At 37.9% G+C, this 12,526-nt stretch overlaps 2 protein-coding genes across 2 annotated transcripts; both read left to right on the forward strand.

Annotated features, from left to right (window-relative positions):
* Positions 1-3,243: 3,243 nt before the first annotated feature.
* Positions 3,244-5,978, forward strand: LOC113152686 (hydroxylysine kinase-like). The gene is made up of 5 exons (XM_026346077.2): positions 3,244-3,393; positions 3,720-4,028; positions 4,234-4,376; positions 4,721-4,901; positions 5,207-5,978. Exons 1-5 carry the CDS (start codon positions 3,330-3,332, stop codon positions 5,647-5,649), a joined length of 1,140 nt encoding a protein of 379 aa, XP_026201862.1. The 5' UTR covers positions 3,244-3,329; the 3' UTR covers positions 5,650-5,978.
* A 1,178-nt stretch (positions 5,979-7,156) lies between these two features.
* LOC113151974 (hydroxylysine kinase-like) lies at positions 7,157-11,881 on the forward strand. Its single transcript, XM_026344853.1, has 5 exons — positions 7,157-7,264; positions 8,054-8,362; positions 9,391-9,533; positions 9,704-9,884; positions 10,541-11,881. The coding sequence occupies exons 2-5, from the start codon at positions 8,059-8,061 to the stop codon at positions 10,996-10,998; spliced, it is 1,086 nt and encodes a 361-aa protein (XP_026200638.1). The 5' UTR covers positions 7,157-7,264; positions 8,054-8,058; the 3' UTR covers positions 10,999-11,881.
* The last annotated feature ends 645 nt before the right edge of the window (positions 11,882-12,526 follow it).

Here is a 12,526-nt window from a genome sequence, read left to right on the forward strand (position 1 = left end):
TTCACACCTACAGACACAGTGTAAAGTAGCTGTCAGTAACTGGGCTGTGATGAATCTGTGGTCCTAGCTTGCACTTCATGAAACAATATTTGCTTCTTTGTGGGAACGTGGTCTGGAACACAGACTTAAGATTTGTGATTTGGTAGCAGCCTTATTTCCAGCTTGTACGATGCAATACGTTGGCAGTTTGAATGTGTGGTGTTGTTATAACAGAAAGTTCAACCCCATACGTTTGTGGCTAAATTTAACTGACTGATGAGTCGAACTGAATCGTCTGTGCTGCTTTACACATACAGGGAATTGGCTTGACATTTCTGTTACTCAGTACCTTCCACGGATTATGTCCTAACCTTCCCCAGAATGTGCATTTCTCTCACAACAGTCTGAGTGCTTTGTACAAAAACCTTCTATGTCACAGCTAGATGGTTGTTCACAGCAAAGATCAGTGTTTGCAAATGGCAACCCACTAACCAACGGACAAAGTCACAGCTTGGACTAACTTACAGTGCCACAGTTGGGTTCATAATCAGTGCATGACTAATAATGTGAAATGCAACATCTAAGATGCCTTTCTGTCTCCCATTTCGAACAAAGCAGTTACTTCTGTAGTTTGTTGAATGATTGTTTGCTTTATTTTAAGCAGCTACCTGGATCCAACAGAGCTGTAGCTGGACCTCCTTATCGCCCCTTCACCTGCTGATTTCAAACAGTCCTTTTATCATGTTTGCTATTGTTTTTGCTTATTTCTTTTGCTCTCCAACGTGAATAAACTGGTAAGTCAAATCTAACTGAGAACGTAAAAAGGGCCTCTCTCCAGTGCGTCTTGTTGACAAGACCCCGCAGATATTTTATAATACATTGCAGTCCATCTTTGCCCCATTGACTAGTAACTAAAACGTGTCCAGCTTGTTTAAGCCCATGGAACAGTAATAATCACTGAATCTTCACTGTAACAACAAAAGGAAATTAAGTGGCCCAATAAATAAATTCTGCTCTAGCTTCTAACTATTTCTCAGGATGGGAAAAAGAAAATGTTCAATGTGAACCTTTAGAGATTATTTGTCCTCTGAGACCGCTAATGATGAGTGTCATCTGAATGCATGCCTCAATGATCCGATCTTTTGTATGAAGAAGTAACAAATGTGCTTAAATTTGAACTCCATTTAACATTTCATAACCCCTGACAAGTAAAGTGTCAGATCTTGCAGCTACGGGCTGAAAATTCAAATTTCCATTAATAATGTGGAAAGATTTTTTTTAATTTCTCAGTAGAAACCAAAAATGCTTCAGGGTATCGAATCCATTCAAATAAGGAAACAAGCATGTGTGAATAGTATAAGTAAAGTGTAAGATTCCCCTATAAAGTCACTTTACTATGAGTGTTTCCAAGATTCAAAAGGAAATGACTACAGGTTCTGTTTTGTATTCTCTCACATGCATCTTATTGTTGTTGCTTTTCATTACATCTGCTGCTCTTGCAGACCCTGCTCCTCCCTCTGTCTCTGCAGATGCAGCTGTCTTTATGCCTCCCACATAATCTGCTGTCAGTTGTCTCATACTTTGTGATTATTGCAATGTTTACATGGAAATATCACAGATTTTCAATGTGGTCTCAGACTTTGCGACAACACTCTACATACATATTACATATTAACTACACGACACATTTCCCACTTCATAAAAAAATATTTTAAATGAATGTGTTGTGGTTTGTATAAACATCGTATATACTAAGGCTCAACATATCAAAAACTGCTGATGGTCAGAAGGTAAAATTAAGTTTAAGACTGTAAATAACTGTTGATTTCTGACATCTTGCAGCTAGATTTTTATTGTCTTGGTTAAGGTTGACCTTCTTCAAGATGTGCTTTAATATTATTATTATTATTTGAACATAAAAATGAAACAATATAAAAAAAATTATTTTGCTTTATTTTTACTTAAAAATATTTTTTACTTAAATGTTACATTTAAAATTAAATGTTTTTGGTTCACTTTGTGTTTATTATCATACATGATAATAAACACTATGCATGCAGAATTAATGATTTAAATTATTTTAATTAAAATAATCATTTAATGTAGATGATAAATCAGAGCACATAACATTTTCTTTTAAAGTGCCTCATAAATGAAGAAGGTGATCTTGAAAATGGTGCTCAAGCTCAACCGAGCGCCGAGCCTTGACCATGAGGTGTTGATATAACATGGTTGTCGCATCATCCACCAGTGCTTATGTTCTGTTTTGTATTCTATCACTTGCCTCTGTTGTTGTTGCTTTTCATTACATCTCCTTTTGCTGCAGACTCTGCCTCTTCCACTTTGCCTGCAGTTATATGTGTGTACCCTGTTAGTACATATATACCAGTCCTGTAGTAATCAGTCAGATTTTCTTTTCAGACCTTTTACCTGTACATGTTTTTGTCTGCCTGCTATTCACCTGATTCTTAGCTGGGCAGCGACTACAGTAATTTTCCTTCAGAGAATAAACATGTTGCTCCCTCTGGTGTCTATCAACAGCTACTGATGACTGATAAATGTGTATATACAGACAAAACTCGAGAATCCATCAGTACTGCATGTGGCATAAAATACCACTGCCTTATAGAGGGTTATGGGTTACCTATCAATAAATACCCCAGTGTTCATAAAACACCACTTTGTGATAGCTGGACTGTCTATTAAATATGGACAGTATGCCATTTAAAGTCTGTGTTTGAATAAAAAACATCCAGAAATAGCTGTTAATGCTGCATCACTCAAAGGTCAGCTGAAATGGGAATCTGACGACAACCTTTACTCTCATGACTACTAAATCCCAGGCTCCATCTGCACAGACAGTCAGCATGAAGGAACTGTGAGAGAAAAGGGAATATATTTGAAATCTGCTCAGCATTCATGACAACAACACGCTCCCAAACAGACGTACACTCCTGTGCATACACTGAAAAGCTTCCCAACCCCCTTACAAGATGCACACACACGAAACAGTACATATTGTTTACAATACTTAGAATATATAGAATTCACAAAATATGCTGTTAACACATGAACAGTCATGTTCACGTCAGTGCACTCAGGAGCTGCTGAGACCCAACCGTTACCAACCAAAGCTGTAAAAATGTGAAAGCCCTTATAACACGAAGAACAAATGTCACTTCCAAGTTATTAGTAACTTAGTAACTTGTAAGGAAACTCATTTATTCAATCTCAGTTACAGTACACTTTGCAGATTCTGTGATTTGTGAGTCACTGTCCAGTGGTCCAAAGGTCAGGAAATAGTTTCCACAGTCAAGTTCTATGGACTGTGTCGGAAACAAATTCCACTAATGAGAATAGTAGGCGTAGTGATCTTTGGATGTAGACTGTCAAGATCAACAACAACTTGTTCTGGTAAGAGATATTGTTGTAGATTTCCTTAAATTTATTTTTTGATACTTGATAACAAACTAAAGAACCTTCACTGTATTGGTCAGTACAGTGGAACTTAAATTTATTAGGAAAAATTATTTTGTTGTTAAAAAATAAGAAAACAAGGCTGTGGCGTACCTTCAGTAGAGGTCCTTCAGCAAGACCCCCTCACGCTTACCTCTTTATTGCCTACCCTTTTAAGTTGTTTTGGATAAAAATTACTAAATGCAAATTTACAGGTTTCCAGAATCCCTGATGTCACTGATGTAATGAAAATCTGTTTTTTATTAAACTGCTGCTTTATTTAGTAACAATGTCCAAGAAGCACTCCAAACCAAACTTCAGCCAAGCTCAGGCATCTGAGATGGTGAAGAGGCTTTTTGAGCTCATGCCATCTGTACTTTGCTCGCTGCCCAGCTATGATGACCAGAACTTCTATGTTGCATCTCCTGAGGGCAGCGAGTACGTCTTGAAGATCACAAACACAGAAGACAGTAAGAACCCTGAACTGATTGAGGTGCAGACTTATGCCATGTCGTTCCTGCAACAGAATGGACTTCCTACCCAAACAGTCCTGCCCACTACCTCAGGGCAGCTCATTAGTCTGGAAGAAATAGGTATGCAATCAGTAAGACAGTTCATAATGGAGTTATAATATAATTTAATGCATTAGAGATTAGTCCATTGCTCACTGTGCTGTGACTGCTTTTTTAAATAAGATATGGTACTGAAATGTTGATATGAAAAATACAGTCAAGTCTCTAAAGCCACAAAATGTACAGTATATATCAGTAAAACTAATTCAGTTTTCTCCTTTGGCAGATTGTGGCTATGGCTCTCAGAAGTACCTGGTGCGGCTGTTGACTTATCTGCCTGGAACCACTATTTCTAAGGTTCCTTTAACACAACAGTTACTTTATGAAACCGGAAAGACAGCAGCCAGGATGGACAAAATCCTAGAAAAGGTCAAATACTTACACCACTGTGAAATATGTAAAATACTTACTTTGTTATGTAATACCATCAAATATATTTAAAACATTTTAAGTACTGGAAGTGATACTAAAAGAAGTGACAAATGCTAATATGTACAGTACCAGTGATGATATTGTTTTTACATCAATGCTACTAAAGTATCAACTGTGTTTCTATTATTTTAGAATTCATATAATTTATTAAATAAATGATTACAGTATTTTTCACTGCTCATCGACTAATAAGACCATAATTATAGAGCAGATTTCTTAGTCAGGATCTTGCAAATTATATTCTGCTTGCTAATTCACAGTATTGTTTGTTTGTTTTTCAGTTGGAACATCCTCATCTTAGTTTGTTGCAGAGGGAGAAGTACATCTGGAGTCTGTCAAATGTTACCCTTCTGGAGGAGTACATCAATGTATTAGATGGAGATCCTCTTCAGGAGGTTGTGAAGTCTGTCATTCACCAGTACAAAACCTGTGTGATCCCCAAACGCTCCAGTTTCCGCAAGTGTGAGTGCTATATATACTCCGTATCTCTTACTTATGACCTTCGACTTTTGCCACCAACCTCCATTTTGGTTACTGCTTGTCCTTTCAGTCCTAATCAGTGACTCCTGCCCAAACTGTTGAGAACAGTCTAGAAATTCCAGCTAATGCTGCCGCTAATTGTAATACTACTTGTTTCTCCATGAAATGGAGCTTGCTAATATCAGTGTGATTCTGCCTAGTTGACTAAAAGTCAAATAAGATGTTGATATATACCTACATGAGTAGTATTACATAAACAGTAACATTTGATTGGTTTCCTTTCTAAGGCGTTAACCATGGAGACTTCAATGACCTCAACGTGCTTGTTCAACCTTGTCAGAGTGAGGGCTACAAGATCTCTGGAATCCTTGACTTTGGGGGCATGAACAGTGGCTACTACATCCATGAACTCGCCATCACTATCGTGTACATGATGACAGAGCACCCTAGACCAGTTGAGGTGGGTGGACCTGTCCTCGCTGGCTGGGAAAGTGTCCTCCCCCTCAACGAGGTGGAGAAAGATTGTCTCTATGTGCTGGTGCTGTCTCGTTTCTGCCAATCATTCGTTTTGGCTCGTTACAGTGTGAAGTTGCATCCTGAAAATGAAGAGTATCTGATGATTTCATGCAAGAAGGGAGTTCACATTCTTCATCAATTCTGGGAGCTCGGAAAAGAGCATGTGGAGAAAGTGTGGTTTCAGGATGCTGCTCAGCTCAGTGACCAAAAGTAGGAAATATGTAGCCATAGTGGCCATTTGTAGCCATTTGCAAATAATTCAGACATGTTACAGTACAAATACTGCATTTTATCTGAATTAGAGATGGTAAGAATAATGCAATCTATATGCACAAGACAGTGCTCATACTGAATGATACAGTAACAGTGGCTCATGTAGTGTTAATGTTAATGTGTATGTAAAAAAGGAAAGTAATGCTGCATAGTGAGAAATTCAGGAAAACATATCAAAAGTTGTTTGCATGATTTCATTGCGACCAATCCAAAGGACTGTGGCATTGCAGGGCCTCCACTGTGTGTTTATATTTGTCTATGAATCTCAGGGTAAGGTGCTTGATTCCTGGCTCCTCCTTTGCTATATGCCAATGAATAAAATGTTTTTGAGTATTTGCAGGTGCACTTGTAAGTTGCTTTGAAAAATGACTAAGTGTAAATGTAAAATGTAAGGCACGGTCTGAAAATTAAAACCATTAAACCAAGACTGCCCTTCATCCAATTATGTTTGTTGGTTTCTCTTTTGGCATTTTTTTTTCCAGCACACCTGTAGAGGGTTGTCATTCGTTCAGTTCCCCGGTGTTTCTAAAACACTACTTTGTGGTAGCATGTGTGTGTATTCTCAAATTTGCCTTTACTGTGTCTGAAGGCCTGACATTTAATAAAAACATCCAGAAATAACTATGTCAATACTGCAATCCATCATAGTCAGTTGAAAGGGGAATTTAAATGCCAGTGTAGTGTGCACAAATTTAATGTGCACTTGAGGCGTAAAAATGCAGCAGGTAAGAACTGAAGATAATACCTGTAATAGGCTACCTCCATAAGCAGCTGCAAGACATGCAGACATACAGTGACAAAAGAATAAAGCAGCAAAGTTAGTGATAAGCTTTTAACAACTGTCTGTCTGGTAAGACCAAAGCTGTGAAAAGCTGCAGGCAGTATAGATTGTTCAATGCTTAGTGACATGTTCATCCTCACCAAAGAGATTTAAATACAGTAGCATCCTGGTTGTGTTCAGTTATGTCCTGATTTTTAAGTTTGTAATTCTTAATTGTAAGAACAAATTAAACTTCACAGGACTTTAGACCTGTTGTCCAGAACAGTCATCAACTTGACTGCTTTATGTTGAAAATTCCTAATGGAAGTTAATTTTTAATGTGATTCTTCCCCGACAAGGCTGTTATAAATCTATATATAACATATAAAACAAAAATACATGTTTACGTTGTGGTCACATGTTTCACTGTCTCAGCTTCCGGCTCTCTTAGCGTGGAAAATAGTGACCGGAAGTTGCTTTACCTTAAAAATACTTTACTTGACATTGGTACGATTAAAAAAAAAAAAAAAAACACACACACACACACACACACACGCACATTGTGAACACGCAGTTCTACTTCAATTTGGAAGATGGAGTCACCCTATAATGTACAATAATGCTATACTTATCACTTAAAATCTCAATACTTCAGCTTTACACGGTACTACCATCAGTTGTATTTTGAAAAATCGAACCGGAAGTGTAGTTCTAGCTGCCCCGTGGCTTCAGAGGCTCTGGACGCTGCACACAGCTACTTAGAAACTCTCCCCCGGTGTTTTTAATACAGTAACAGGTAGGTCTGTGGACTTTTATTACAATCATCATTATTATTATATGTTATTCGCCCCCTCACCTCAGCTTTCCGTTATTTCGTGCTGAATTAGTCCTAGGAGCTTATGTCATTTTCAAGTTATACTGACCACGAGGAAGTCGCACCGCAGGAAAGCCGTCCTTTATTTAAAACGATTTATAAAGTCACAGTTTACATCTTTAATACCAGACAGAGACGCTGTCTGCGCTGGGAGTGTCGAGCTTTTCTGTGGGACTTGTGAAATGAGGTCTGGAAGTGGACTCGGATCATATCAGTCAAGTCTTCAGAGTAAATGACTAATAAAAGACGCTGCAGTCAGTGGACGTGGTGACAGCGACTTTCCTGGAAAGTTCCTGGAAAGTTCCTGGATGTTGTTGTTGAAAATGTTCCTGCTCCACAAACATAATGACCTCCATTGCATTGTTGCAAATTTCCAGGCTTATTCTCATTTTGACTGTGTCTACAATGTTCATAAACCACTAGGTTTGTATTTGTTTCTTGATCATTTGAATGAAGCCGCCCTTTAAACGAATGACAGTATTAAAACTGTGCACTGTGTAACAGTCATAATACAATAAAACTAATTCCATCTACGCACATCTATTCCCAAATAAAAAAGAAAGGGAGAATGAAGAGGCATCAGCTTCTGCATTTGTTTATTAATGTGAGAAGGTGTATGAATCCAGTGGAAAATGCATAAAAGGAGATGTTGTTTTATAAATCACTGCATTAAACGACTGTTTTTAGTCACAACATGTTGTTTACGTTTAGCATTAATGGCAGAGAAGCACTCCAAGCCCAACTTCAGCCAGTCTCAGGTGTCTGACATGGTGAAGAGGCTCTTCGGGTTAACTCCATCGGAAATTCGCTCGCTGCCCAGCTATGATGACCAGAACTTCTATATGGCGCCGATCGAGGGCGGCGAGTACGTCGTGAAGATCATGAACTCAGAGGACAGTAAGAACCCAGCTCTGATTGAGGTGCAGACTTATGCCATGTCCTTCCTGCACCAGAATGGACTTCCTGCCCAAACCGCCCTGCCCACTACATCAGGACAGCTCATAAGTCTGGAAGAATTAGGTATGAAACCAGTCACACAGTTCAGACCTGAGTAATATTGCCTTTTAAGTTGATTGAAAAGATGAAGTAGATCACGTATTTTCAGAAAATTGGATCCATATAGACTACAGCACCTTCCACAGCTATGTTTCTGCATCAAGGTATAGTTAAAAACATTAAATGTTGACTGCTTTTCTGTTGCATTTTCCCTGGTTACGTGAATTTATCCATAGCATGCAATTTGCCTTACAAAATAAACTGTTATATGGGAATCACCTTAGAAGGAGGTTCAGTCCAGGATGTTTTAACACAGTGAAAGCTGCTAGGTATGCATTAACAGGGTAGGGCAGGTTAATAATACACCTATCTAACCTTTAATTTCATGACTTATCACATGCTTTAAATTAGTTTTGAATACATTTTGAATCCAACTTCGAATATAACTTTGAAGTTAAGGGCCTTTACCCATTGTTTTTGTACCATCTGATAGATTGCACATGCATTTAATGTATATGCAACTAAGCAATTACTTGACTGCATAAAGATTAAATACTGAAATAAAACAATCATCCTAATGTCAAATGATTGAATGATACCACATTGTACTGTAACTGTTGCCTCTGTAATGAGAAAACAATTAATTGGCATGAAGACTGCCTGTAAAAACACTGGCCTTGCACAATCACACCAATTCAAGTTTTATGTTGTCACTCATGGATGTAGTTTGTTTGCACTTGAATTTCATGTTATAAGGGAAAAATAACCCTTAGAGCAAATATCAGCCACACTGTAAGTAACTCAGACTTTTACTTGAGTAAACGCTTCTTCCGAGCCATATCTGAAGTAAAGCATTATACTATTATATTCCTAATTGTTAATTAGTGTGTTTGTCTGCAGCATGGGGTTTAGACCAACATTGCTTCTGTTTGGTTTGCTACTCCACCAACACAACACAACACAACACAAAAACAACACAACGCAGCGTACTTCAAGAGACGTAATAGTAAGGGAAGTGGTAACAATACTAACTCTGTTTTCACCTTCGGCAGACTGTGGCTATGGCTCTCAGAAGTACCTGGTACGGCTGTTGACTTATCTGCCTGGAACCACTATTTCTAAGGTTCCTTTAACGCCACAGTTACTTTATGAAACCGGAAAGACAGCAGCCAGGATGGACAAAATACTAGAAAAGGTAAAATAATTTACTAATCATATCATTATACTATACTTTAATGTAACATATGTTTATATTATTATTTAATAGATCCCTTTTGCTGTTCATTTATAAAAATAGCAATAACACAAAAGTTCTTAACTGATATAAATGTGTTGCTTTCTCTTTTCTTTTTGTTTATTTTTCAGTTGGAACATCCTCATCTTAGTTTGTTGCAGAGGGAGAAGTTCATCTGGAGTCTGTCAAATGTTACCCTTCTGGAGGAGTACATCAATGTATTAGATGGAGATCCTCTTCAGGAGGTTGTGAAGTCTGTCATTCACCAGTACAAAACCTGTGTGATCCCCAAACGCTCCAGTTTCCGCAAGTGTGAGTATTATATCTATTGTATCTCTTGACCTCCCACTTTTAGTGTCACTCTCCATTTGTTAGCAGCAAATGTATGTTTAGAGTCTTTATCAGTGGTTTTCAGACTGACTTCTGTAACAGCTGGTAGTTTGCAAGGTGTGCACAGCTGTAGGCACAGGTCTAAACAACCAGCTCTTTTGGCATTTGTCCCTGTGAAGTGGAGAGCTGATAGATCTGCAACTAACATTCAGAATCAGCACAGGATACATGAGGTCGCTGTGACAATAATGTAAATGTGTCGTTAAAAGCAAGTATATCCACATCTTAACTGCCAAACTACCTCGGTTTCTGCAGAGAACAGACTCTCTGCTGTATCAGTCGCAGATTCAGAGTTTGCTAGAATTCAACTAAATTTGTAAACAAAAAACATGTTTTTGTTTACGTTTTCAGAAATTCATCATGCATTCATCATTAGCATAACTTAAAATCAAAGTCAATTGAATTATACGTGTTTTTGATGTTGAACTATCCTGTTTGAACTTGGTGTTCTGACCAGGTCTCCTTTAAAAGAAGTTGCTATGGCCAAGTGAACCCTATCTGGTGAAATAGTGGCTAGAGAGATATGTCACTATATATTGGTTCCCAAGCAGTAACATTTGATTGATTTCTTTTCTAAGGCGTTAACCATGGCGACTTCAATGACCTCAATGTGCTTGTTCAACCTTGTGACAGTGAGGGCTACAAGATCTCTGGAATTCTTGACTTTGGGGACATGAACAGTGGCTACTACATCCATGAACTCGCCATCACTATCATGTACATGATGACAGAGCACCCTAGACCCATTGAGGTGGGTGGACCTGTCCTCGCAGGCTGGGAAAGTGTCCTCCCCCTTAACGAAATGGAGAAAGATTGTCTCTATGTGCTGGTGCTGTCTCGTTTCTGCCAATCATTAGTTTTGGCTCGTTACAGTGTGAAGTTGCATCCTGAAAATACAGAGTATCTAATGATTTCATCTAGAAAGGGAGTTCACATTCTTCAACAACTCTGGGAGCTCGGAAAAGAGCATGTGGAGAAAGTGTGGTTTCAGGATGCTGCTCAGTTCAGTGACAGAAATCATGTGCTGTTAAAGTAAATGTAGCTATGAAACTGAACTGCAGAGTAAGGATAAAAAAACAATCACTGCCTGAAATTAAAACGTGACTCATCACTCTTCAAATTCCCTTGACCTCTCTGTGTAAATGTATGCACTGTTTAATAACAACCAAAACATTTCAATGTCATGGACTCTACTTCTAGCTATTAATGTACTGTAGTGCCTTGCATTTTTGCCTAAAAATGAAAAGCAGAGTGACAGTTCAGTGCAAGTAATGGCACAAAAATGATGATTAATAGGTGTCTGCAATTTATGCTTACACCTTACTGGTAGCAGTGAATGAGCAGATAAAGGAGAGATTTCAGGTACAGTGACTGTGTCTGTATCTGTACATGCTACGCATGTATGCATACTACAGTACTATCTGCCATCAAATGTATATTTTATTATGTTTATTTTTTACATATGTGAACGTTAAGTACTGTACATTAATCATATCAGTGTAACCTTGTGATTTTATTTAGGATGTTAATTACATTTCTGAATCAAAGCAGTTGAAAGGTGAGCACTAGTTTTAACAAAGTAATTATTGACAGGTTTATCAGTATTCTGTGTTTCAGGATTTAATTCCTTGTAGCAGGACCAGAGAGGAAGACGGTGAACACAATCTGAGGAGTGTTTGTCGAGTAGATGCCTCACATCACATTTTATAGCTTAATGGCATTCAGCTCAAGGACACGTGAACTACTATGCATCTTGACAAATAAAGAATGCCATTTGGCCATTTCCTCTAAACTGTAGAATAACATTATACACCAGACTAGGCTTTAATCATCTGGAGAAAAAGGTTTTATGACTGAGACACAGGAATGTTTTGAATATATTCCAAAACTTGAATTAAATGAAAGTCACTCATAGTGAGAAAACCTTCTTTCTTACATTTAGTGTCCATTATTCAAATTTAAGATTTAAGATTATAGCATTGTTGTCCATGTTGTCTTTATTTCTTGTGTTGATATTTTATGACTACTGTCAGTAAGTCAGTTCAATTTACTGTTATACATGTGTACAACAACATGTGTAGTTCTTAAACAACTCTCCTGTCTCCTGTATATCCTGAGTTCACTCCGGAGTCACATTTTATCTTTATCTGTTGTATAGTAAATCATTGATTTGCACAGACAATGTAAAACAAGTCAGTACAGTTGCATCTCACTTTATGTCTAAACTCACTGTAGTAACCAGGAAAACGGAGTGTGAGTGGACATCCAGTTACAGTACATGCACAAAAATACACATTGATTAGTTTGAAAGCCTTTCTAACTAATGCTGCTGATGTCAGATGCTCCATAACTATTTAATTACTATAGCTTCTGTACTTTTCAAGGTTTAAGTTTTAGCCTATTGCAAATGTTCTCACACATTTAAATTCATATTATAAAATATAAAGACAGCATTAGGGACTGGCTACCTGTCCAGGGTGTACCCGTCCTCTCTCTCAATGACAGCTGGGATAGGCTACAGCATTCCTTCATAGTACAAGCATTTAATAAAATGGAGGGATCGA

The sequence above is a fragment of the Anabas testudineus genome, chromosome 4, assembly GCF_900324465.2.
Source record: "Anabas testudineus chromosome 4, fAnaTes1.2, whole genome shotgun sequence".
Classification (NCBI taxonomy): domain Eukaryota; kingdom Metazoa; phylum Chordata; class Actinopteri; order Anabantiformes; family Anabantidae; genus Anabas; species Anabas testudineus.

Bases quoted from the DNA above. Each gene is read 5' to 3' on its own strand.
- LOC113151974 (XM_026344853.1), top strand. From the start codon at position 8,059: ATGGCAGAGAAGCACTCCAAGCCCAACTTCAGCCAGTCTCAGGTGTCT. The intron at 8,363-9,390 runs GTATGAAACCAG...CACCTTCGGCAG, and splicing joins CATAAGTCTGGAAGAATTAG to ACTGTGGCTATGGCTCTCAG. The intron at 9,885-10,540 runs GTGAGTATTATA...TTCTTTTCTAAG, and splicing joins ACGCTCCAGTTTCCGCAAGT to GCGTTAACCATGGCGACTTC.
- LOC113152686 (XM_026346077.2), top strand. From the start codon at position 3,330: ATGAGAATAGTAGGCGTAGTGATCTTTGGATGTAGACTGTCAAGATCA. The intron at 4,029-4,233 runs GTATGCAATCAG...CTCCTTTGGCAG, and splicing joins CATTAGTCTGGAAGAAATAG to ATTGTGGCTATGGCTCTCAG. The intron at 4,902-5,206 runs GTGAGTGCTATA...TTCCTTTCTAAG, and splicing joins ACGCTCCAGTTTCCGCAAGT to GCGTTAACCATGGAGACTTC.